This window comes from Lissotriton helveticus, chromosome 3_1 (genome assembly GCF_964261635.1).
Source record: "Lissotriton helveticus chromosome 3_1, aLisHel1.1, whole genome shotgun sequence".
NCBI lineage: Eukaryota > Metazoa > Chordata > Amphibia > Caudata > Salamandridae > Lissotriton > Lissotriton helveticus.
Window position 1 is genome coordinate 328385072 of NC_136061.1, and position 27314 is coordinate 328412385.

The 27314-nt window shown below is 44.3% G+C and overlaps 1 protein-coding gene across 13 annotated transcripts in view; it reads right to left on the reverse strand.

The window, feature by feature from the left end:
• The window catches only part of SPATA22 (spermatogenesis associated 22), a 1667071-nt gene that overhangs the window by 1253220 nt on the left and 386537 nt on the right, over positions 1 to 27314 (reverse strand). For all 13 annotated transcript variants that reach the window (XM_078679926.1, XM_078679924.1, XM_078679925.1 and 10 more), the window contains one exon: positions 7571 to 7631. In XM_078679926.1, the coding sequence (XP_078536052.1) occupies positions 7571 to 7631 (61 nt within the window). The remainder of the gene's footprint in view (positions 1 to 7570; positions 7632 to 27314) is intronic.

A 27314-nucleotide genomic window follows, 5' to 3' on the forward strand; every position in this document is an offset into this window, starting at 1 on the left:
AGGCGGAGGGCGAAGATCCCAGGATGAGGACTTCCGTCTTGTCCGAGTTCAGTTTCAGGCGGCTGTCCTTCATCCACTCGGCGACGTCTTTCATCCCTTCGTGTAGGCAGGTTCTGGCGGTGTCGGGGTCTCTGGTGAGGGAGAGGATCAGCTGGGTGTCGTCGGCGTAAGAGATGATGTTGAGGTTGTGCTGGCGTGCGATGGCTGCGAGAGGTTTCATGTAGATGTTGAAGAGGGTGGGGCTGAGTGAAGATCCTTGCGGGACGCCGCAGATGACTTCGGTGGCCTCGGAGCGAAACGGGGGGAGGCGGACTCTTTGTGTTCTTCCGGCGAGGAACGAGATGATCCACTCCAGTGCCTTCTCTTGGATACCGATGTTGCTGAGGCGCTGGACTAGGGTGCGGTGGCAGAACGTGTCGAACGCAGCGGAGAGGTCCAGGAGGATGAGGGCCACTGTTTCCCCCTTGTCGAGCAGGGTCCGGATGTCGTCGGTGGCTGCGATGAGGGCGGTCTCGGTGCTGTGGTTGGCTCTGAAGCCGGACTGCGAGGGGTCGAGGGATCCATTCGTCTCGAGGAAGGCGGTCAGCTGTCTGTTGACGATCTTCTCGATGACTTTAGCAGGAAAAGAGAGGAGCGAGATGGGGCGGAAGTTTTTGAGATCGGTGGGGTCCGCTGTAGGTTTCTTCAGGAGGGCGCTGATCTCTGCGTGCTTCCAGCTCTCCGGGAAGGTGGCGGTGTTGAAGGAGGCGTTGATGATGTTCCGGAGTTGGGGTGCGATGGTGGAGTCGGCCTTGTTGAAGACGTGGTGTGGGCAGGGGTCGGTCGGTGATCCGGAGTGGATGGTGTTCATCGTGCGGGCTGTGTCTTCGGTGGTCACCATGGTCCAGGTGCGAAGGGTGGCGGTGGGGGGCGTTGGTTCGACGGTTGGGTGCGTGGGTGGGGCGCCGAAGCTGTTGTGGATGTCGTCGATCTTGCGGTGGAAGAACGAGGCGAGGGAGTCGCAGAGGTCTTGTGACGGAGTGATGTCGTTGGTGCCGGTGCTGGGGTTGGAGAACTCCTTGACGATAGTGAAGAGCTCTTTGCTGTTGTGGGCGTTGTTGTCCAGTCGTTCCTTCAGGGATATCTTCTTGGTGGTGCGGATGAGCTGGTGGTGCTTGCGGGTAGCGTGTTTGAGGGCGGTCATGTTGTCGGTGGTCCGGTCGAGGAGCCAGGCTTTCTCGAGGGTGCAGCAGGTCTTCTTGGAGTCCTTGAGGTCGTCGGTGAACCAGGATGCCTTCTTGCTTCTGGGTCTGCTGGGAGGGTTCTTTAGTGGCGCGAGGTCGTCGGCGCAGGCGGTCAGCCACTGTGTGAAGTTGCGGGTTGCTTCGTTGGGGTCCGTTGTGTTGGCGGGTGGGCTCTGGCTGAGGGAGGTGGTGAGCTGGTCTGCGGTGATCTTGCTCCAATTCCTGTGAGGTACCTGTTGCGGGTGGTGGTGGGTCGTGGATCTTTTGAATCTGAAGTGGACGCAGCTGTGGTCGGTCCAGTGGAGTCCGGTGGCGTGGCTGAAGGTGATGTACTTGCTGGAAGAGAAGACGGGATCAAGCGTGTGGCCGGCGTAGTGGGTGGGGGTGTTGACCAGTTGCTTGAGTCCGAGGTTGGCGAGGTTTTCCAGCAAGGCGGTGGTGTTGCGGTCCTTGTTGTTCTCCAGGTGGAAGTTGAGGTCCCCGAGGAGGATGTAGTCGGTGGAGGGGAGGGCGTGCGGGCTGATGAAGTCTGTGATGTCTTCGCTGAATTGTGTGCGTGGTCCCGGGGGTCTGTAGACGAGGGTGCCTCTGAGGGTTGTCTTAGGGTCGGTGTGAATCTGGAAGTGGAGATGTTCGGCTGCGGCGAAGGAGTCGTTGGCTTCGGTCGTGATGCGGATGGTGTTCCTGTGGACGATGGCGATGCGGTCCCTCCTGATGATCTTGTACCCGTCCGGGATGGCGATGTCAGGTGCAGAGGAGGCGTTCATCCAGGTTTCCGTGAGGAAGGCGACGTCCGGTGATGTAGCGTCGAGGAGGTTCCAGAGTTCCACGGCGTGTCTGTGGACGGAGCGGGTGTTGATCAGGATGCACTTGAGGTGGTTGCTGCTGGTGTTTGTCTTGGCGGGTGCGGGGCAGGTTCGGAGGCAGGTGAACTTGCAGGTGCAGCAGGTGAAGGGTCCGTAGGTGCGTCTCGGGGTGGCTCGGCAGCAGGCGTGGGTCCGGCCAGCATTGAGTGCGTTGAGAGTGGCGGCGTCGTAGGTCAGGCGGGTCGTCTTGCCTCGGCGGGGAGGGCCAGGGGTCCTGGCGCTGGGCGCGGGCCAGGCGCGGACGGGCGCAGACGGGCTTACCTTTGGCGCACCTTCGGTGCTCAATCGGCGCTCCCGCTGCGCGCGTCCACTGCGCGGTCGCTTTGGGGGCGTCATAAGTAAGGAGCCGGGAGGGAGGAGCAGCTGGGTGGCAGGAGCGGGGCGGCGAATGGAATCACAGGGGGGCGGGGCCGCAGGGAGGCAGCGGCGGGAAATTCCAAGAAGCAGCGGGCAGCGGGAAATTCCCAGGAGCAGCGGGAAATTCCCAGGAGCAGCGGGCAGCGAGCGAAGGAATCTGCAGGCAGGAGGCGGCAAAGGCAGGCAGGAGCGGCAGCAGTGAGCGGGGCGACCAAGCCCTGTGGAGGTCTATAAATCTTCAAAAGAGACCCAATCAGTTTATCCCCTACTCTGGAATCAAAATTAAAAACAGCTGTGGTCGCTCTGACTAGGTCCCCCTTCTTCCGGGTTATCATGGGGGACATACTCAGTGCGTCGTCAAACACTATTCCCAAGAAGGAAAAAACATTTGTCTTCAGAATTGTTAAGGTTCCTTTCATAAAAGTAAAGTGCTGCAGTGTACGGGAACCCACCTGCATGACAAACGACAAACGATTTACTATGATTAACCAACAAGTGCAAGTCTCCCATAAAGTGGATGAAGAAGTTTAACAAAAGTTGTAACTTCCGAACGGTCCTCGCCATGAGGGCAGCATCAGCTGCATATAGGAGAACCAGCAAGCTTTGGTTGCTCACCTGTGGACAGTCAGCTCGTGCCTCCAAGAGGACCTACTCCAGGGATTTGATATATACATTAAGGAGAAATGGGGCCAGAATGCATCCCTTGGCACACCCCTCTCAGACAACTGCTTTGGTATCTCTGTGAAGGACCCTTAAAGACAAGAGGACATCCCTATAGATACCAATAGAGGATATCAACTGCCATAGCTTCGATCTATTTACCCGATCGAATGCTGAGGAAAGATCCATAAAACCTAGGTGGATCGAACTGGTGCATGCCACGGTGTACTTGTTCAATACCAAATATAAATGTAAACATCGTTCCACTGTGGAGAACCCGGGGCAGAAACCGTATTGTACCCCGGTTAAAATATTACTCTCATTCGCCCAGGTTACCAGTCTGTATAAAACTATATGACCCACCACCTTCACCACAGAATCAAAGAGAGAAATATGTCTATAGCAAAGGGGGTTGTCCCGATCAGCTTTTTTTAAAATGGGAACAATAATTGATAAGGCCCAAAACTCAGGACAGCCAACCTGGACCAAGGCATTAATGACTGCTGTCAATACAGGCACCCAAGTTTCCACTTTCGCAATATAATGTATAATGTCATTCTGAAAGATGCCCTTAAAGTGTTTTACCCAGTCTTCCTCTAGGATATGGGCGTCCATTAAATTACCAGTTTCTCCAGTTAAAAATGGGCTATTAATGAAGCTCCAAAATTTAGAGGAATTGCTTAAGGTACTAGCCTCCACTAAATCTGACCAGGTCTCCTCCTTCAGGGCGGACTTACGCTTTGCTATGGCCATCTTATATACTCTCCTGAGGTGCTTAACGGCCACCTGGTCACGAGGTGTCACTCCTAGGGCCTGCTTCAATTTGTTGGAGGCTCTAGAGCATTCCAAATCAAGCCATCTCCGTCCAGAAATGGTGGAACACCCACCTGGGGCCTGTAATAACTTCTCTATAACCCTGGAAATACTTTCAAAGGCATCCAAGATGTCAGTTGAAGAGATCTTGCTAGCAAGACAAATGACAAACTCCCTAAGACTCTGATATAAGAGTGATTTGAGAAACTGCTCTGGGACAATTTGACCCCACTTTAATCTCCTCCCACCATTTAAAGCTTTAAGAGGTACCCCCAAAGCCTGCTTAATAGGTTTATTAACTCGGGCCATCCAGTTAAGACACAAACAGGGTTATGGTCACTAAAACACTCATCATTACTGAAATGCCTTAATCAGGGAAAAGAAGGGCACAGAGACAAAAATAAAAGACTAGCACCCTCTACCAATGAATGTAGGGACAATATCAGTTTTATCTGGGCGCAGTTTGTTCACTGCCAAAATTACCTCAAATTCATTCAATAAGGTGTTAAGTACAATGCCCTGGCTGGAATGTTCTATATGCAGACCTACATCTCACGCACAACCCATGGCTTGCACCCCCCTTGCCTGATAACTCCACACATATGAATATTAAACTCCCCAGCTAAAAATATGTAGTGGCACCTCTGTCCTCCTAAAATAATGTTCCCCCAACATCCCCCAAAAGGATGATATTGCATTCTTCCCCATGGGCACCTCCTGCATTATAAAAGTTTAGGAGCAAAAGCTCAAAAATAAAGCTACACCCTCTACACTCATTGGGTCCATGATCCTAAGGCTATGCCTCCCCCTGTTGTGGTAAAGTATGTTTTGGCCTGAGGGGCAACACACCGTCAATCACATCCATCTAGTGAATTCAGTGGCGTGAACCTATTTGCCAGAGTTATTCCTGTAGTTGCCTTAAGAAGATTCCTATGGGCCACATCTTGGGTACGCGCTGTGGATGGCTGAATTAAGGAAAGTCATGACTCCTTGGCCTATAAAAGTATCTCAGCGGGAATGCCACAAGGATAAGTTACTTACATGTAATCCTAGTTCTCTTATAGGGGTATCCTCATCAAAGTCATAAGCACTGAATATTCCCTCCCATGTGCGGGGACCCCATAAACAATTAAAAATCATATATGGAAACCTCGCTCGCTAATTGGTTGTGCCAGCCGTAGTACTGTAGCAGTATGCTGCTACACAGGTGTGTGCCTTGCCAGCTTGGCCAATCCCAGGAGTAAGGGGCTTATGCAACACCTCAGCACCCCTGGTCGGGAAACAGTAATCTGTCTTTACAGCGCCTGTGCTCCCAGCTGCCATCGTAGCAAACACTGCACAGTGGGGATAGTCCAGAGTAGGGAAGTAGGATTACACAGAGCGTCTCCCAGAACATAGTGGTCAGGGTAGGTGGTTCACGGATCTCATGATATGCTCGTAAGAGATCTTGGGGCCTGTGGTGCCCTGGGTAGCCTTCCAATTGCACCAACAATTAGTGTTCGCGGCTGGGGTGCCGTGGCTTATCGGGCACAGTGTGATGCCATCAGTTGACCCCATCTAGTGGCCCCATGGTGGCGGGTTACTTTCCCTGAGTCAGACAGCCCTAGCATATCTCTCCCGCACATGGGAGGGGTTGGGGAAGGACTGGGCACGCCTGGGTAGAAGGGTGGGTCAACATGTCTGTGCCCAGGGTACACCCAGACATGCCAGAAGTTTCCAATTGAGAGAAAGCGAGTCTGTGAGGCCATGGGGCCACTGGAAACATCTTCCTTGTAACAAACTATTGAGGCTAGCTAGGGCTTGACACTTTCAGACTATAGCTCAGGGGTGCATCTGGGGGGTGTTGTGCTTCTTAAAAGACGGCATCCATTCGTCCACACCTAGGGGTGAAATCGTCGCAGAGAATCTTCTTGCCTAGTTAGTAGTGTATAGGGACAGGGCATGACCTTGCAGTGAGTTGGCTAGGTCTGTGAATTTTAAGGACAAGGCATGACCTTTCAGTATAGAAGGGTAGGGGGGCCAGATAGTCGGTCAACTACGCTGGCCTGCGGCGGTAAGGTCATGATTGGTGAGCAGTAAATTTAAGGTCCTTAGAGGGCGGCGCCATTCTTGAATAGGGTCTCCCAAGGGGAGGGCCAAGTGGTCTCTCCTAGAACTCCAGGGGCAGGTACAGCCTGTTGGCTACCTGGGGGAGGGGGGAGTCACGCTTTCTCTAGGCTGGTTGGCCACCCCGCACGAGCACAATGACGCCAGTAAACGGCGCAGAGATGCAAGGGCCCCCTTTAATGGAGTTAATAGAGTGTACGGGGGTAACCGGGGGGCGGAAGTACCCCCACGGTAAGCGGGCCCTCTGCGCATGCGCACTTCGACGGAAGGGCGTGGTTAATAGGGAGTATGGGGGTAACCGGGGGGGGGGGGGAAGTACCCTCACGGTAAACGGGCCCTCTGCGCATGCGCACTCCGACAGGAGGGCGTGGTTTAAGTGATAAGGATCTGACACCAGTTAGTGACCTTGCCGTAGGCCCAAATAGGATACGCAGAAAAGAAATATTGTATAATGTGATTCATACGTTAGATTCGGATAGGAAATACCTCGTACTAGAGTTATGTTAAGGTTAGCCATCTGATATCTGTATTTATCAATTGTAATCAAATGTTGTGCAATGTTTTCTGCGTAATTGTGTAAATATTGTTTATTTCATATTTTTAATTTATTTTTATGTTTTAATAAATACGGCCAGGGGTTGTACGACCCCCCGCCTCCAAAGAAAAGAAATACCTCTCATGTCCATTTAATAATGTTTGTTAACGGAACGGGGGGAGGGGAGGAGGGCAGGGGGGAGTCCTCCGGCAGTCCCTGGCCATACCAAAAACCAAGAGGGAGGGTCCAGCCTTCGATGGGCGTGGACAGGCCCGCCCTTGGCCCGGGTCCGTCCAAGCCCGCGTCCTGCGCCGCAGCTGGAGCAGGGGTGGTCGGGATGGGAAGGCCTTCCCAACGGCTTCTCCTTGTAGGCTGACAGGCCCCCTAACAGTAACTGAGACGCAGCGCGCTATTGAGCATGGCTGGGAGCATGGGTGGTCGGGACATGAAGTCCTTCCAAACGGCTTCTCTTTGCAGAATGACAGGCTCCCCAACAGTAACTGAAAAGCTGCTAAGTGTCCAATCAAAACTGCCAGACCAGTTCCTGTGCAGAAGGGAGCACAAAAAATAGTCTGATGTCATCCTATCCTGGGAGGATAGAGCTGAGACTGAAGTAGCATTCTGTCACTGGCAGGCACTTCAGAGCTAATGCTGGGGAAATATGTTTTCCGGACCCAATCTGTTACTTGAAGAATAGTCATCAGGTGAGGAATCTGCAGGAAGAAGAATCCACAAGAAATGCTCAATTGATCACATGGGGTCCGAGCAGACAAAATAAAAAATGTTGTGGTTGTGCCACTGATGCCGAGGCACTCTACCACATGGCCCTAGCGTGGCAGTGAAGAACATTAATACCCCTATCGAGCTGGCACTTTTTGCACAGGTTAAAGATATTTAGAACAGGGTTCTGCATTATTTGTATCATGACGGTGTCTACATACTAGTTTATTAAATAAAATCACACACCATGCCATTCTTTATATTTAAGTTTAACATTCCTTGCTACATACCCATAGTTTACCAATCGCTCCTGATACTTTAAAGGTGGCTCTCTATTCTCCCAAGCATTACCTGAAATGAAAGAATGTAGTAATGGGTTAACCACTAAACACATGAATATATGGCTATTCTTATCCAGCTGACATATTTGACATCATCACAAGACAGCTCTCTTCCTCAACTTAAAAGTAAAAGATATGCATTCAAGGGAGAGTTGGTTGGAACGTATTACAGCTCACTGAAAGTCACCGTATATTTTAACTAATGATATAGGGGTGATAACAGACACGAAAGGTTACTATAATTTTCTTTTTCTAATTCACACATAACAAACACTTCAACATTGCCAGCAAACGTGTTGTAAACAATTGTATCGTAGTTTAGCATTCATAAAACGTTGTTTACACTTAAGATTCAGAAGCGATGCCGGGTGGCCTAGTGAAAATAAATTGAATTTTAGGGTTTGCAGTGTGGCAAATGTAATTAGAGTTTGAGTGCTGCACACGACGGCAAACTTGTATGTCCCTGCAAAATTACAGCTTTTCACAGGCATATCAAAAGGTTTCATAGTTGTGTCTGTATATATTCAAATTACATCCGGATTTAGGGCCTAATTTTGAGAATGGTGGATGGCCCAACATCTGTCAGGGTGGTGGGGATCATTACATTTGCCACCCTAGCGAACTGCTGCCCATCATATTTTGAGATTGCTAAGAAGCTGCTATGTTTTATGCGGCCGATCAGCAAAACATTTTTGTTTTTCAAAAAAACTTCCAAAAGCACGTTTGTTTTTGTGAAACCACATGACCCTTACACCCTGGAAGCTTTCTGCCAGGGTTTGGGGGTAATTTTAGGACTCACCTGCACACCACATGCACTCTGCTGCAAGACATATTGCTTACAGTACAGTGGGCTTACAATTCGCACTTAGCATACCATTAGTTGCTTTCATTGTCACTCTCATTTGCAATCTTTCGATTGCTTAGCTCTCTACTTTTGGTAGCTCCTCCGGAGCAAGGACCAATTAATGTGTTCTTGTTTACTTTAGTTGTATCTCGTCTTTTGGTAAGCAGTGCAGGATCATTTCTGGACGTGGAATGTGCTTTCCTACTTCTCACACAGGCAAACAAATTCTAATTTATGTTGCTTTCACCCATATCTGCCGTCTCTAATAATGGCACTCAACTCTATGCCACTCCACTCTGCACCACTCCACTCTACACCAGTCCACACAATGCTACTCTAGGGCACTCTCACCACTGCACTCTAAAGCATTCTACTCTATGCCAGGCTACTCTATGGCACTCCAGACCACTGTACGCCATGTCACTCAACGCCACTCCACTCTACATACCACCACTCTATCCCACTCAATTCCATTCTTTTTCACTTTAAGCCACACCACTATACTCTGTGTCACTCCCCACCAATCTACTCCACACAATGCCACTCTACAGTACTCTAAGCCCCTACATTCTATGTGACTCCATGCGACTCCACTTCACTCTATCCTACGCCACTCCAGTCTACTTCACCGCACTCTATGCAACTCTTCGCCACTATACTCTACGCTACTCCACTCTATTCTATACCACTCCACTCCACACAATACCACTCCAAGGTACTCTGCGCCACTCCACTCAAGTCTACACTGATGGAGCAAGGTTGCACACGTAAAGTGACTTGCTTGTATTCAGCCCTCTCGAAAACAATATCAATGTACTAACTAACATGTTTTGTCATATTAATATTGCATTAGACGACATTTAGGTATCTAGGGGAAGCTCAACAATGTGCTTTTACTAACTATAATCCGCTTGCATTAAAATGGCTGCTGCTATGCTGGATTTTTCTACTGCGCATGCGTCTGTCACACTCACGTGACATGCTTGGTGGGAACACTTTTACTTCTGCGCACTAGAACTAAGATGGCTGTTCTGTGTCCTAACGTGCAAGAAGCTTGCATCGCTGCTTTGCTAAGCTGTTTGTTTTGCCTAACTTTTAATGCAATAGTTAAAATAAAATAATAGGAATAGAGTAGAAAGAAGTGGTATACAGTGCATTCATTTTATTCTGTGTCTCTAAAACTGTTTCTTTTCTATTCTTCCATGTATCGTATTTGGGCCTAAATGTACCTCTGAACTCCATCTTGGAGAAACTGCTCCTGTGCGAAAGAAACCCCAAGCCACTGAAGTCAATGGCTTTGAATCAGTGCCAGAAAACTGACATGGACTAAGAAACTATGAAAAGCGACATCCTCACCTTGCCAAAGGAAGCTGAATTGAATAAAATGTTAAATGTCTTATTGTTACATTCACTACCGGGCGGAATAAAAAGTACATGGGAAGATAAAGTAATGGGAGGGAACATTTAAATACATGATTGACAAATTACCTCATATCAGTATGGTGTGATGACTACTCCTCGTCTTTTGTCAATAAAATTGGGGGATTCACACATTTGCAACATTTGGGGGTGGTACACTGACCTGAAAAATAGTATAACTAGGGTAGGCTTAGTTAGTTAGATTGTCCGACTTGTCCGAATAGCTGACCTGTCACTGACCCAACGCACTCAATAGGAGATCGAGAGCAGAGTTGCTGGCGGAGCACTCTGTCAGAAGATTCGATAACCCAATCGGGGTTCTGGGAAGGAGTTTGAAGACCCAATAGGGGTTCGGCTATTAGCTGCAGAGAGGGTTGTGATGCAGGCGTTGCACTTTAGCTGTGGGTGCCAGTCTTAGCCTGTGGTGGTTCTGTCCTGATGCAATTTGGTCCGTAACCTGTCCTGATTCTGATCTGCACCTGTTCTTTCTTGCTGGCACCTGCACATTGGGACTCTTATCCTTTGTCTCAGCCCTTGGCCAGGGTTGGTCAACACACCATTCTAGGTAACTATAAAGTGTGGGTTTGTCATTGTACTGTTTTCCCTGTTCTCTACCCACCCTTTGTCTAAATGCTTAATGATATTTTCTTTTCAAATTATTTGCATATGTTTGTTCTAATCTTCATCATTCTAAATAGAACCAGAAATGATTGATTTCATGGTTTTTCAAACTTTTAAATATTTACTTAGATAAAAGAAACTTAAACCTTTTTCTTGAGATCGTGGTTATTTATGAAATGCTGAATGTTATTATACTACATATTTTCTTGCTAACTCCCTTGATCCTTTAGGACTATAGGTATCGGTGGCTTGGACTGGTAAGACAAATGGTATAGATCCCGAATGGTAAAACTTAAAAATTGATTGAGTGTAAGATTACCTGTTTAAATATATGCTTAGTTTTATGGATCCAGGTGAGTATGTTGAGCAGGTGAGCTTGCACTCTATCAGTTAATTTGGTAGCAGCAGTATGGGTAGGGTTTAGTTAAGATAGGTAGTTAGTTGGTTAAATCAAATTGCATTGTGTATTTTAAAATTATTTTGATTTTATGTATTAACCAAAACTGTTCGTACCTGTTTTACGTTTTGTCTGGAAAACCCGGGGGCAGAATATCAGGTGGTAAATGGAAGCCACTCTGTAGTGAGGTCACTTGTCCGAGGAAGTAAGTGCATGGTTAGGTAAAACCGGAAGCACTGTTTTAGGGACCTTTCTGTATAAATGTGTGAATAATTGATAGCAAAGAGTTCGCTAGTAAAACTTTGGTGTGATATCACCTAGAAAGGGTCACACTGAAGGAGTAACAGGTTCTTCTGAGCTTGAATGACAGCAAAGGGGTTTGCTGGTGAAACTTTGGCCTTACATTACCTAGAAAAGGGTAAGCCTGTGGGAGTAACTGGTTCTCTGATGCTTGCGTGAAAGGTAGACGGAAGGGATCTACTTGTAGTGTATGAAGAGTAAATGGAAGGGAGTTACTCGCAGTGAAACAAATCATTCTTTTCTTTGAATTAGTTACTCAGGCACAATGGCGTATGTTTTTACGTTGTAAATTAACGAGAATGAATATTTAAAGTGAATAAAAGGAAGTTCTCGTATTACCTTGCAAAAGAGGGAGTCAGTTGCGGAGCTGCGCTGACGTCACTCAGAGCCACGCTGGTATTGGTTGAGACAGCGGGTGTGTAGCTGAGGTATTATTGTAAAGGAGGGGTGAGTACAGAAGCGTGAGAATTTGTTTCATGAGAAAAAGCAGCGCAATTACTGGCTGGATTTATTTGAATTCTAAGCGTTGATTGGCCACTGAAAATAAGAAACGCATTGGTACTGGAGGTTTTTCGTAAACAACTGAGTGTCATCACGAAGTAAATCGGCATAAAATATATGTGGCATTTAGATCCAGGATTCATAGGAAATAGACCTGACAGCAAATATCTAGGTTTTGCTAAAGAACAGATGATTAGAGGGAGACCTTATATCATGTATGGAGATAAAAGAAAGTTACAAATTTCTTTAAAAAAGATAAGCCGATAAAAACAAGAGAAGGGATTATCATTCCACCATCGAATACGCCCGCATCATATATGATGGTTGAAAGGGGCTATCACACTTGCATATGGTTAGAAAACTGGATAGAATACACAAAAGATGATGGAATTCTGGCATTTCCAGAAAATGGTACCTTTAATGGTAGAGTTTTGTACAATTTGAGAGCACGCATGAATGAATTAGATCCTAGACCTAGGTTAACCCAATATGAGGCACTAGAGGAATGGGAAACAGAGGCTTTTGAGCGAGATAGATCTAGAAGTGATACAAATTTGAATAAATTCTATCTAAAATTTCCTAAAGAGACGAGGGATAAACAGATGAAACAATGGAGGCAATCCATGTTAGTGGAAGGATTATATCCTGTCCGAGCTCTAGAAGAACAAACAGGGAGTAAAAGTACAGAGAAAACAAAAAATCTAATGACAAGTGCTGACCCAGAAGATGATTTCTTGGAAGATTTGTTAATGAAAAATCCGCCACCTAATAATGAAGAGCAAAATCAAGTTAATCCTAGTGCTCCGTTCTTAAAGCCACCTTTGGTTCCACAAGTAATACATGAGGCATCATTAGAAAAAGTATTGCAGGAAAAAGAACAAGAAGCAATAAATAAACAAAGAAATGAATTAATTCAGAAAATTACACAGTTAAATGTAAGTCCTGAAGCCTTAACGATTCCAGTAACTATAGGTCCTGTTGTTCCTTTATACGGAGATAAACAAACCAGTCCTAGACCTCTTGTTTTAACTACACCTGTAGTGCAGCCAAGAAAAGAAACACTAATCGTGGATGATCAAGCAAGTGAATGTGAGTCCGAAATTTCCTTGATGGATTTACCTATAGGAGAACCAGTAAGTAGCTCAGTTAGGAAACTACACCTGTAAATTCCAGAGAGGTACAAATAGAAACTTCCTCAGGTACGAGAAGTGCTACAGTAGTTACCCCAGAAGAAACTGAAAGATGGTCTCGTGAAATAGAAAAACCAAAATCACAGCAAAAGACATTGGATATTTTTAAATTAATAGTTGAATTGGAAGAACTGCTTGCTGGAAATGTGGGTTTAGACCGATTAAATGCATTCAATGAAAATGAATTGTTGTTTATATGTCGAAGTATCACTCAAAATACAAAAACATTTCATGAAAAGTTAACGAGTTTGGCAAATGAAATAGGAATTGACATTGGTAAATCGAAAGTGTTACAGAAACCATACCGAGCTGAATTTTCTAACACAGATTTAGAAAACATGAATGTGTCAGGACGAAAACTACAGATCAAAGAGTTATTATCACTGTTGCAAAAATGGGGTGATTTCGATAGATGGAAAGCTAGATGGATAAAGAAAAAGGAAGAAGCTCAAGGGAAAAGCATTACATCAGAGTATATGTTAAAGAATCAGAAAAAGTGGAAAGGTTGTGTCCAATGAGAGAAGTGCCAGGTGGAGGTTATGTACATGTCCCATGGTCTCGACAAGATACTTTGTCATTTACAAATGATTTCCCTAAATTACGAGAGAAACCTGTAGAATGGTACAGACAAGTTGAAAGATTTGTAAAAGTTTCAAAAGTGTTGTTAAAAGATTTAGATGGGTTATTCAATATTGTTGTTCCTGTTGATTTATGGACAGAATGTAAAATTGCAGTAGACTGGCCAAGTGATGAGTATCCTAGCGATCCAAAGACAGGAGCACCATCAGATGAAGTGATGAAAAAATATAATCAGGTAATATTGTACTTGAAAGGAAAGGTACGTCCAAAGGAGACTGACTGGACTAGAATAGACAGAACTACACAGAATAAGGCTGAATCTGTGCATGCATATTATGAACGTCTCTTACAAGTTTTTAAACAGTATAGTGGATTAGAAAACATTGACACTAAAGACATGATGCATTTTAACTATCGGTTTGTGTCTGGACTAAAACCAGAAATTTCACAATGGATTAAAGATCAAAAGATCTGCTGGCAGGCCAAACCTATTGATGAAATACTCAAATATGCAAAATATTGTGAAGATGAATTGGACAATAAGCGAAAGAATTTAGAGGAAAAAGTAATGTGGGCACAAGTAAAATTAGCAGAACAACAAGAACTTCAAATGAAAAATATTCAGACCCAAGGAGATGTAAATGGTAGTAAACTTAGGGGAAAATATAACCGAGATGAAGCTAAATAGAAATTTCCTTGTCATGGGTGCGGCAAGATGGGGCATTGGAAGAACGAATGTAAGGCCGTATTAAATAATAATGTACAAAATAATAATTTGAATTGACAGATGCAGAATGAAGTATCGAAAAAGCACAACAGGTAATACAAAACCAGTTACCATTGGCTCATATGCCAAACCATGGGAATCAGCACACATACAGTGTGGATACCACAAATTGGGACGGAAGTGGTAAAAGGGAGACAGTGACACCCCAATTTCTTTTGAGTGACTCATACTTTGATGAAGACAGTTTCTGACGGTGCCTGAGGGGGGAGGACGAGGAGTGCGTACTTGGCACTTCCTTGCAGGTAGATCAGTCAGGTCCATACATTGAGGGAAAGGTTGAAGGAAATTATGTTACCTTTCTGTTGGATACTGGCGCTACCCGTTCTACTGTGAGAGCAGCAGACGTTCCAAACCTACCTCTCTCGGAGAAGCGATCCAAATAGTGGGCGTTTATAATAAACAAATTAGTACCCGAGTAACAGAACCAATGGAAGTCAAAATAGGCAATTTTAAAGAAATGCACAAATTTGTAGTGTGTGACTCCAGTCCAGTAAACCTGTTAGGAAGGGATTTGCTGTGCCAAATGAATTGCACTATCTTTTGTACACCAAATGGTGTTGAAATTCAAACCCCAGATGAAGATGGAATTTATAAAATTATGTTAGCAAAACAAGAAACTGAAAAACAAAAGTTTACTTTAGAAGACTTGCCAAAAGAATTACAACATACGGTAAATCCTTAAGTGTGGGATTTCACAGGAAACATGTAGGATTAATGGCGGATGTTAACCCAGTAAAAGTAACAGTAAAAGAAGGTGCAGTTTACCCAAATATTCGACAGTACGAAATTTGCCAAGAAATAATAGCAGGAGTTGCACTAGAAATAAAACGTCTAGTTGAAGCAGGAATTTTGCAGGAAATAATGAGCAGCCCATGTAATTCACCAATAATTGGCATAAAGAAACCGAGTGGAAAGTACAGGGTCGTACAAGACCTTTGCAAAATTAATAAAAATGTTGTCCCATGTTGTCCAGTTGTGCCAAACCCTGCTGTGATTCTGTATCAAATACCGTGGCAGCAGGTTGGTTCACTATTATAAATTTATGCCATGCATTTTTCTCCATACCATTACATCCAGATAGCAAGTATCTTTTCTCGTTCAAATTCGACGACCATATCTACGTTTGGAATCACGTCCCTCAGGGGTACACGGAAAGTCCATCGATATTTAATCAGATTTTGAAAAAGTGCCTTGAACCTCTGATATTGCCTGGATAATCAGTCCTGGTGCAATATATAGATGACCTGTTGGTGGCATCTAAGAATCGAAAAGACTGTGTTACTGATAGTATTGCTTTACTGAAACATTTAGGTAAAGGGCGAAATAAAGTATCACCTGAGAAATTGTAATATTGTACCACATCAGTGAAATATCTGGGGCACCAGAGAGAGAGGTGTCAGAAGGGTTACTTCTGAAAGAATCAGAATAATGCAAAACATGAGTGTACCTCAAACGCAGAAAGAAATCAGAATGTTTCTTGGAGTTGTAGTTTACTGCACGCAATGGATTGTGGGATTTGCAGTCCTAGCAAACCATTGCTACAAATGACAAAGAAAAGAGCAAAAGACCCAGTAGAATGGGATGATGAAAGCATGTCATCTTTCCTAAAATTACGAGATTGTCTGTGTTCAGCTCCAGCATTAGGGATGCCTGACTATTCCAAAGATTTTGCATTGTTTTGTGATACACGAGACAATTGTGCACTTTCAGTTCTGACTCAGACCCATGGTCTGATGAGACGTCCTGTTGCATACTTTTCTTCTACACTGGATCCAGTGGCAGCAGCATTGCCAGGATGTCAGAAAGCAGTAGCAGCAACTTGCATGACTCTTGAGCAAAGCGAGGCCATTATTATGGGACATCCAGTAACCGTATATGTCCCACATGCAGTTGCGATTTTATTGACCAGGACTAAAACTCAGTACCTAACACCTAGTCGGCTGACTAAGTAGGAACGAATCCTTGTAGGTGCAGAGAATGTGACTATTGCTAGGTGTAATATTCTGAACCAGAAACATTATTACCTGATTCACACTTTGCAGAAGTTAAAGATGAGATTGAACATATTTGTATTGATCTTACAGAATACTGTACTAAACCTCGCCCAGAAGAGAAGAGCCACTAATAAATTCAAAACATGAGTTATTTGTAGATGAGGAAGGAGGTTTGAGTGCTGCTTATGCTGTTTGTACTATATGGGGTCCAGTTAAAGCATCATATTTACCTGGAGTCAAATCTGCTCGAGTAGCTGAACTCATTGCATTGATAAAGGCCTGTAAAATTGGGAAAAATTTGAAAAGTGACTATTTATACTGATAGCCAATACGGCTATGGAGTTGTGCATGATTTTGGCCAACTCTGGATGCAAAGGGAGTTTCTGACTTCATCGGGTACTCCTATTAAAAATGGAAATTTTGTGAAAGACTTGCTAAAAGCAATCCAATTACCAGAAACAGTAGTGGTCAAGTGTGCTGCTCACCAATCTGGTAATGACAGAGTGACAGAAGGAAATCGATATGCTGATCAGTTAGCTCAATATTGGGCCAAAAATAAAATGGCAATAAACAAGAAAATTTAAACAAAAGGAAACAGCTGCCAACTTATGTTGCTTGAGAGATTGAAAACGTGGGAAGAAGTGAGAGATTTACAAAAAGTTGCAGAACAAAAAGAAAAGGAAGGATGGGCAAAAATAGGTTGTCAGAAAAGGGCTGGAGATGGTGTCATTGTTTACCTTGATGGAAGGCCTGTGTTGCCAGACTGCATGCTTACTCCCATGGCTAGAATGTACCATGGTGATTCTCATCTAGGACGGGTTGCCATGACTAGATTATTCAAACAAACTTGGTTCAATGTAAAGTTCAGGAATGTTGCAGAGAGTCTTTGCCATGGGTGCTTAATTTGCCAACAAATTAATCCTGGGAAGAAAACTGTAGTGTTGCCAGGAAAGATTGAGAAAGCAGAAGGTCCTTTTATTCGTCTTGAGATTGATTTTATTCAGTTACCCCATTGGAGAGCAATGAAGTGTGTTCTTGTCATTGTCTGCCTATTTTCAAAATGGGTGGAAGCTTACCCTACACGTAGGAATTTTAGCATCAAAGTAGCAAAACTACTACTTAGAGAGCTCATACCACGTTTCAGTTTTCCAGTAACAATTGAATCAGAACGAGGAATACATTTTAATAATGAAATAATTGGTCTAATCTGTAAAGCATTTAAAATTGAGCAAAGGCTGCACTGTGCATACCGCCCAGAGGCTTCTGGAGTGGTAGAACAACTGAATGGCCAATCAAGTCAAGATTGGGAAAGATTTATGAATCAACTCAATTAGAATGGCCAGATGCTTTACCTCTTGTTCTGATGGGACTCAGAAGCATTACAGACAGAAACACAGGCTTGAGTCCTCATGAAATACTCATGGCATGGGTGCCAGGACACAAGCTGATAAATATATCTGATGACTTAGTACTAGAGTACTGCAAAGAACTTGCTGACCAAGTGCGTTCTATCTCTCACCAGGTTGGAGAAGACACTATCACCAGACAATCAACTCCAGCACATGATCTGATTCCAGGTGACTGGGTTGTGATAAAGGAACATACAGGAGAATCTTGTCTAGCTTCAAGGTGGGGAAGGCCAAAACAAGTGATATTGGTCACCACTACAGCAGTAAAATATAAAGGAATTCCGAACTGGATCCATGCAAGTCATACTAAAAGAGTAGCTGAACCTGATGAAACTGAAGCTAAAGGTTGTGCAGCTGAGGAGTCTCAAGGAAGTGATTCCGAAGTAGTTGATGATGAACAACTGAGCAACAGTCAGGATGAATGGATTCCAGTGATTGACATTCCTGCAGATATTGTGAGAACCAGAAGCCAGCCTTATTTAGATATACAGAGTGATAGTGAGGAGGAGTCAGGAATAGAAGAACGTACTCAGATTACAGAAATCAAAGTCAATAGTAATTCTGAGGAGGAGCAGATAAGGAGAGATCAATATACTCAGAGATTCCAGATACCTGTCACAGTTCCATAGTCTGAGGAGGGACAGATAGGTAATAGGGCAAAGGCTCGGGAAGAAGAAAAACAAAAGTTCAAGATACCTGAGCAGGATCAGATAGATGTAGAAAAACGTGTTCAGGAAGAAGAAAGTGAAAAAAATTAAAGTCAATTACAAAACACTCCTGAACAAGGCCAGATTAGCATCCAGGCAGAAGAAACAGAAGCAAGACCTGGACCAAGTCAGATAGAGAGGGATACAGATGATGAAGATGTACAAATTGTGCCACAACTAAACAAGAATAAAAGAGCAATTGAAGTAAAACAAAGCACTGTGCTAGCTAAAAGACTCAGAAAGGGAGATAAGTGGCCTGGATTTGTCAAAAGATTGAAATTTCGCCTTTAATCAATAAACCAGAGCAAGTGAACGAAATATCAAGTCAAACTGGGCTTTCCACAGAACAACCAAGAAGCACAAGTCCACGATTGAAAAGACTGAATAATAAGTTCAGAGGCCCTGAATGGACCTATGTCATCCTTGAAGATTTTGAAAAATTAGAACTGAGTGATGAAAAAGTGATGACAAATTAATTGATGATCCAGCAGTCGAAGAAGTAAGACCAACTTGAAAATTTCACAGGTTAAAATCTGTGAAAAGTCTCAAAGAGGGGCTAAGTCTCCTTGATCGAAAAATGGCTGATCATACTTTTGATGGTAAACCAAAAAGAAACTGCTTAAAAACATGTGGTAGAATATGCACATGTAGTATAGTAATAATACTCATAGTATGGTTAGGACTGACAGTAACTATTCCTTATCTAATGGATAAAAGTGAGAAAAATAACACTAGTATTCATCAGAAAATAGATGTACCTGAAAAGTTAAATATACATGGAAGAACAGATAGTTTTAGGCAGCAGAGAATAGAATTAGAAACATCAGATGAAGGAGAATTGCATTACGATAAAGTTAGAAATAGAACACACTTGAATGTTTTCGCAAATCTGTTACTACATTATGTAGAGGCAATGGAAATAAGTGATTGCTATGTTTGTATGAAACTATCATTGTCTGTAGCAGAAGGTGTCATTTATCACCATTTAACCCTGACTTATGGTATATCATGTAGTATTTTAGCTAGTTTATTTTACAAGAAAAGACCCTTACATTATTATTATTCTAACTCAGATGTGATTTTCTCTGAACTTCCTATTCGTAATCTGAATCCTGTACATAATAAGGGTGACATAACTTGTTATATGGGTGAATATTTTCTAACAATAGGTACAATAGATATAGCTGAAGCACACAAGAATAATTTAACATGCATTTTACATGAAGAAGAAAAGATATTTTTGAATTTAGTTGAGAAAAGGAGAGAGGATTTCCAGAGAAAAGCTACAGAACAAAAACGAAAAATTCCTAAATGGGCAGAAAATAAAGAATACACCTTGAATGGCACAACTCATGCTGCTATGTTACTGGACTTTGAAAAGAAAGGCAAACTCTGTCTCCACAGGGAGAGAACGAGTTATTATAATAACATATTCATTGGTTCTAGTGAATGTGAACACAATTATAAAGTAATTGGGGGTTGGGGTTTCAAAGATGGAACTGAGCCAGTATTTCCTGGAATTTATTACATTTGTGGAAACAAAGCATATTACAAATTGCCTGATCATTGGTATGGGAGTTGCTATTTTGGAATAGTATTCCCAAAAGTATATCATGTAAACACAATCACTAGAAACAATGAAGAAACGAATGGACTAATACTTGGTAAAAGAGCTAGTTTTTCAGAAATTGTAGGTGATATATTTAGGGCATTGATACCTTCAGTAGGAGTAGTTTTGAATCTTCAAAGAATTTGCAGATTGTCAACAGTGGTGGACCGTTTATCGACTGACACTGCCGGAGGATTCTTAATGATCAATACTGAACTGGTTGCGGTAAGGTCAATGGTTTTACAAAATCAACTTGCTCTTGATACATTGTTGGCAAAAGAAGGTGGGCAAGGCTGCGTGGGTGTGATAGCGCTATCGCTTGTATAATGTTTTTTAATTATTGACTCAGCTGACTACTAGCTGTATTTTAAATTTTCATTTTATATTCTGTGCAAAGTGTTTGTGTTATTGTTTTGGTGCACGGAAACTTGCCTACCTGACTCTTTCCGCTCCAGACCCCGTTCCACCCCGGCATTGTGCCGTTTGCGCGGAGGGTCGTTCACATGAGCGCCACCTCTTGATTTACACCACTTCCGCCCTGATTCTTCATCTGCAGGTTAGCGGTCTAGTGGCTGCTGTCTTCTTTCCTATTTCTAGCGCGAAAACGGATGCCCCGGCCAGACAAACGCGGCGAGCAAGGCTGCGTGGGTGTGATAGCGCTATCGCTTGTATAACGTTTTTTAATTATTGACTCAGCTGACTACTAGCTGTATTTTAAATTTTCATTTTATATTCTGTGCAAAGTGTTTGTGTTATTGTTTTGGTGCACGGCAACTTGCCGACCTGACTCTTTCCGCTCCAGACCCCGTTCCGCCCCGGCATTGTGCCGTTTGCGCGGAGGGTCGTTCACATGAGCGCCACCTCATGATTTACACCACTTCCGCCCTGATTCTTCATCTGCAGGTTAGCGGTCTAGTGGCTCACGCCACCCTGCATAAATGGTGGCCTGGCGGAAGCGCAGCGGACGAGCGCAGCGGGAGCGCCGACTTCGCGCCGAAGTAGCGCCTAAGTTAATCCCGTCTGCGCCCGTCCGCGGCCGACCGGGGCCCGGGGCCACATATAATGCCCGCCGCATTACATACTCCTTCCAGGACTTATACTCCCTCCAATGCGACAGTCTTCCCGATCCCCATGTTGCCGATATTGCCCACTCCTGTGGCCTATGGACACCTCACGGCTCTAATTTCAACCAAGGCAAGTCACTTACTCCTTCACCCCCTGCCAGTGCTGTCCATATGTCATCTACGGTCAGCCCCCAGATACTAATCACATTTCCATCCTCTATCTTAATACTCGTCACTTCCCAAACATCAATTAGAAGTTTTTCAACTACTAGATAATGGCAAAATTGATATCCTGCTTCTTTCTGAAACATGGTTAAACGAGGACTCCTCCCCCGACATCCTTGCTGCCATCCCCCTGGGATTCTATATCCTCCAGTCAAACAGGGCGGCGGGTAGAACGGGTGGGGGGGTTGCTGCCATCATTCGCTCACAGTTTCATTTCACCAATCTGGCAACTACTCCTATTCCTAATTCTGATATCCTTACATTGAAATTTACCTCCCCTCAATCCTCGTTTATATGTGTCTTGGTCTATCGCCCCCCCAACAACATGCCCCTTTTTTTGTCTCATTTTGGTGATCTTATTTCCCGCCTTGTCATCAATTCTGCTAGAATCCTGATTATAGGGGACTTCAATTACTGGCCTCTGGACCCCCGGGAAAGAGGCCAGTCGCTCGAATTCACCGACCTCTTGTGCAGTTTGAACTGCCTGCAGCACATTTCCGCAGCCACCCACAATAAAGGTCACACTTTGGACCAAGTCTGGACTGCAAACCTGGATGTTTCTCCCCCTTCAGTCTACCCTTGCACCTGGTCTGATCATTATTTCATTTCTTTCTCATTAAAGCTTTCTTTACCTAGCCGTCCTCCACCTGCGTCTAACATTTTGGCACGCAATTGGAAGCGGGCTGATATTTCTCACTTTCACTCCATCTTGTCTACTACACTTCCTTGTGACTCCTTGGACATTAATGCTCAAACAGCCATTCTCGATCTTTGGCTGACCCAAGCTAGTGAAGTGGTTGCCCCCGTGAGAACTATTAAAACCAAACGCCCGCACGACGCTCAGCTGGTTTACCGACCAACTCAAATCGGATAAATTAGCCCTCAGGCAAGCTGAGCGTCGGTGGAGACGGAACTACGATCCCTTACTAAAAACTATCTACAAGGATCTTCTGAAACTATACAAAAACTCGATTATCCTGGCTAAATCCTTTTATTTTTCTCAGAAAATCCTTAGATCTTCTTCCAAAACTAAGGATATTTTTTCTATTGTATCTGAACTCTCCCTTCCTGATCGTGTCACAGTCCAACCTCAACCCTCCCAGGATCTCTGTGATTCCCTCAATTTATTCTTTATTGAAAAAATAATTTCTATTAAAAATAACATTCCCCTTCCGTCCTTACTCACTGTTTCTGATCCTCCCCCCATGAATCCCCGCCGGTTGCATGAATTCCCCCCTATTTCTCAGTCGGAATTCATCTCCCTTTTACATGCAGTTAGCACCGGTTCCCCTAATGATTGCTGTCCCCCTCAAATTTTGAAGGATGCTTTTTTGGCCTGTCCTGGCCCTCCGTTAGACCTTCTTAACCACTCACTCTCCACAGGCTCTGTCCCCGATGCTTTCAAAAAAGCAGTGGTAGTACCAATTTTAAAGAAACCTGGCCTGAACCCTACGGTTCTTAGTAACTACCGTCCGATCTCCCTCCTCCCCTACTTGGGTAAGGTGCTGGAGACCTATGTCACCCGCTGCCTCGGCGCCTTCATAGAATCATCCCACTTCCTTGATGACCAACAGGCTGCTTTTAGACCAGCCCACTCAACGGAAGCGGTCGTTGTGGCCGTGATGGACGCGCTGAGACAGGGGGCTGATAGGAACCTTGCCCAGGCACTGGTGTTATTAGATCTGTCGGCTGCTTTCGACACGGTCGATCATACGATTCTGATCGACCGTGTCGGAAACGCGGGCATCCAGGGCCTGGCCTTGATGTGGGTTTGCTCTTTTCTTCACCAACGTTCCCAGTCTGTTCGGTTATCCTCCTTTTCTGCCCCTCACTCTTCACTCTCATGTGGCGTCCACCAGGGCTCCGCTCTATCACCTCTTCTGTTTAACCTCTACATGCAACCCCTCTTAGTTTCCCATTTGTCACTCCCCTGTCACTATTTTTAATTATGCTGACGATCTTCAGTTAATTTTTCCCATTGATTCCTCTCCTTCTTCTCACACTAACTTTCAATCCACCATGCTCACCATCTCTGAGTGGATGAACTTCAGTCAGCTAAAGCTCAACCCCAGCAAGACAGAGCTGGTCCTGACAGGAGGACCTTCTAATCCTTGGAGCTCCAGCTTCTGGCCACAGGCACTTGGCTCTCCACCGTGTCCGGTTAAGTCTGTAAAGAGCCTCGGTGTTACCATCTCCAGTGACCTCTCTATGAGACCTCAAATTAACACCGTGACCTCGGCCTGCTTCTACCATCTTCGCAGAATCGGAAAAATCCGAAGGTTCCTATCTACTGAGGCTCTCATACTAGTCATTATGGCCCTTGTCACCTCCCGTATTGACTATGCCAACTGTCTATACGTGGGGATTCCTGCTTACCACCTCCACCGGCTTCAGCTGGTGCAGAACCAGGCAGCGCGACTAATCTTCCAACAGCCTAAACACCAACATGTTACACCCTTGTTGCGGAACCTGCACTGGCTCCCGGTTGCTTCTCGATGTCTTTTTAAATTGGGCTGCACTGTTTTTAAGTCCCTTTCTGCCCTTGCCCCTGCCTTTACCTCCCTCAGCCTCAAACGCCATCTTCCTTCAAGGCATCTCCGGTCTTCTTCCCACAACTTGCTTGTCATTCCCAGATTCAAACGCAAAAAGCACGGTGGTTCCTGCTTCTCTTTTCTTGCACCCTCAACCTGGAATTCCCTTCCCCCTCACATTCGTCTTTGTTTTGATTATCCTATTTTTCGTAAACTCCTTAAAACCCATCTTTTTCAGTTAGCTTATGATTAACCCTGTTCACACTCACCACCCTTCTTCTCTCCTCTGTCTGTGAGCGCCATGAAACCAATTGGTGTCCGTGCACGGTAATAAATTCCTTTTAACATAACATAACATAACAGTCTGCAGAATGCTGAAAGCGCAACATTGTTGCACTTACATACCTGCCAAAAGTGTAGGACTTAAGGGGTATGTAAGGAATATTACACATTTAGAAAAAGAACTCAAACCACTGGAGGTTGATAGTGCATGGAAGAGACGAAAAGATGGTCTAGCCTCTATAGGTAGTTGGTTTTCTAACGTAGGAGAAAGTTTTGTAGGTAGAATACTGATGCCAATGGTGGGAATAGCCCTAATGATTTTAGGGATAATAACTTGTTGCAAATGTCGCAAGCATAAAAAGACATATACAGTAAATAAGAAAGGAAAGAAAAGAAATATGAACGAAATTGAATTAGAAGCGCATAATGGACATTTGTACAAGAAAGTGAAAGATCTACATATAAAAAATGTAAAGAATTTTAACAGAAAGTTTTGAAGAAATTGAGTTGGGTGAAATGTGAAAGTTGGCATCTGTTTCATTAATTGTTGATGACATAAAATATCATCAAAGAGGGGATTGATGGAGCAAGGTTGCACACGTAACATGACTTGCTTGTATTCAGCCCTCTCGAAAACAATATTAATGTACTAACGAACATGTTTTGCCATGTTAATATTGCATTACATGGCTTTTAGGTATCTAGGGGAAGCTCGACAATGTACCAACTATAATCCGCTTGCATTAAAATGGCTGCTGCTATGTGGGATTTTTCTACTGCGTATGCGTCTGTCACACTCACCTGACATGCTTGGTGGGAAAACTTTTGTTTCTGCGCACTAGAACTAAGATGGCTGTTCTGTGTCCTAACGTGCAAGAAGCTTGCATCGCTGCTTTGCTAAGCTGTTTGTTTTGCCTAACTTTTAATGCAATAGATAAAATAAAATAATGGGAATAGAGTAGAAAGAAGTGGTATACTGTGCATTAAATTTATTATGTGTCTCTAAAACTGTTTCTTTTCTATTCTTGCATGTATCGTATTTGGGCCTAAATGTACCTCTGAACTCCATCTTGGAGAGACTGCGCCTGTGCGAAAGAAAACCCAAGCCACTGAAGTCAATGGCCTTGAATCAGTGCCAGAAAACTGACATGGACTAAGAAATTATGAAAAGCAACCTCCTCACCCTGCCAAACGAAGCTGAATTGAATAAAATGTTAAATGTCTTTTTGTTACATTCACTACCGGGCGGAATAAAAAGTACATGGGAAGATAAAGTAATGGGAGAGCACATTTAAATACATTATAGACAAATTACCTCATATCAGTATGGTGTGATGACTACTTCTCGTCTTTTGTCCAATAAAATTGTGGGGTTCACACATTTGCAACATTTGGGGGTGGAACACTGACCTGAAAAATGTTATAACTAGCGTAGGCTTAGTTAGTTAGATTGTCCGACTTGTCTGAACAGCTGACCTGTCACTGACCCAACGCACTCAATAGGTGATCGAGAGCAGAGTTGCTGGCGGAGCACTCTGTCAGAAGATTCGATAACCCAATCGGGGTTCTGGGAAGGAGTTCGATGACCCAATCGGGGTTCGGCTGTTAGCTGCAGAGAGGGTTGTGACGCAGGCGTTGCACTTTAGCTGTGGGTGCCGGTCTTAGCCTGTGGTGGTCCTGTCCTGATCCAATTTGGTCCGTAACCTGTCCTGATTTTGATCTGCACCTGTTCTTTCTTGCTGGCACCAGCACTTTGGGATTCTTTTCCTTTGTCTCAGCCCATGGCCAGGGTTGGTCATCACACCATTCTAGTTAACTATAAAGTGTGGGTTTGTCATTGTACTGTTTTCTGTTTTCTCTACCCACCCTTTGTCTAAATGCTTAATATTTTCTTTTCAAATTATTTGCATATGTTTGTTCTAATCTTCATCATTCTAAATAGAACCTGAAATTATTGATTTCATGGTTTTTCAAACTTTTAAAGATTTACTTAGATAAAAGAAACGTAAACCTTTTTCGTGAGTTTGTGGTTATTTATCAAATGCTAAATTTTATTATACTACCTATTTTCCTACTAAATCCCTCGATCCTTTAGGACTATAGGTATCCGTGGCTTGGATTGGTAAGACAAATGGTATAGATCCCGAATGGTAAAACTTAAAAATTGATTGAGTGTAAGATTACCTGTTTAAATATATGCTTAGTTTTATGGGCCCAGGTGAGTATGTTGAGTAGGTGAGCTTGCGCTCTATCAACACCACTCCACCTAATGCCACTCTACAGCAGTCTGCACCACTCCACTCTAGGTCACTCCACACTACCCTGCTAAATGACACTCAATGCTACTCCATGACACTCCACTCTAAACCACTCCACTTCAGACAATGTCGCTCTACACCCTCTACGCTCCAGCATTCTACTCTGTGTCATTCTAGGTCAGTTCACTCCACACCACTGTACTCTATGCCACTCTACTCCATTCTACTCTACTCTGTGCCACCCAATACCAATTCACTCTACATAATGCCGCTCCACACCCACCACTCTAGGTGACTCCACTCTATGCTACTCTACTCCAAGCCACATTATGCCACCCTACTTCACGCTATACCACTCTACCATATGCCACTCAACTCTATACAACTGTATGCCACTCTGAGCCATTATACTCTTCATTACTCTATGCCATTCCACTCAGATCCACTTTACTCTATAAAATGGCACTCTACGGCACTCTGCACCACCCCACTGTACACCACTCCACTCTGCTCTATGCCACTCCACAGCACTCTGCCCACTCCACTCAATGCCATGGTACTCTAAGCCACTAAACTCTATGCCACTCCACAAAATGCAACTCTACGGCGCCACTCCACTCTCTGCCATTCTATTGCACGCAATTCCATTCTACTTCACACCACTTCATTCTACCCCACTCTAATCAACTCTATGCCACCATAAACCACTTTATGCTACTCCACTCTACACCAATTAAATTCACACCAATCTATGCCACTCTATCCCACTGATCGCCACTCCACTCAATGACAATCTACTCTACATCACTCAACTCTATCCCAACCAACTCTAGGTCACTCTAACCTGTGCCATTCAGCGTCACTCCATTCCCCTCTACGCCACTCTACTCTACTGTATGTCACTCTACCCCACGCCACTGTACTTTTGCCTCTCTACTCTACTTTACTCTCCTTTATGACACTTTTCGCCAAGCCT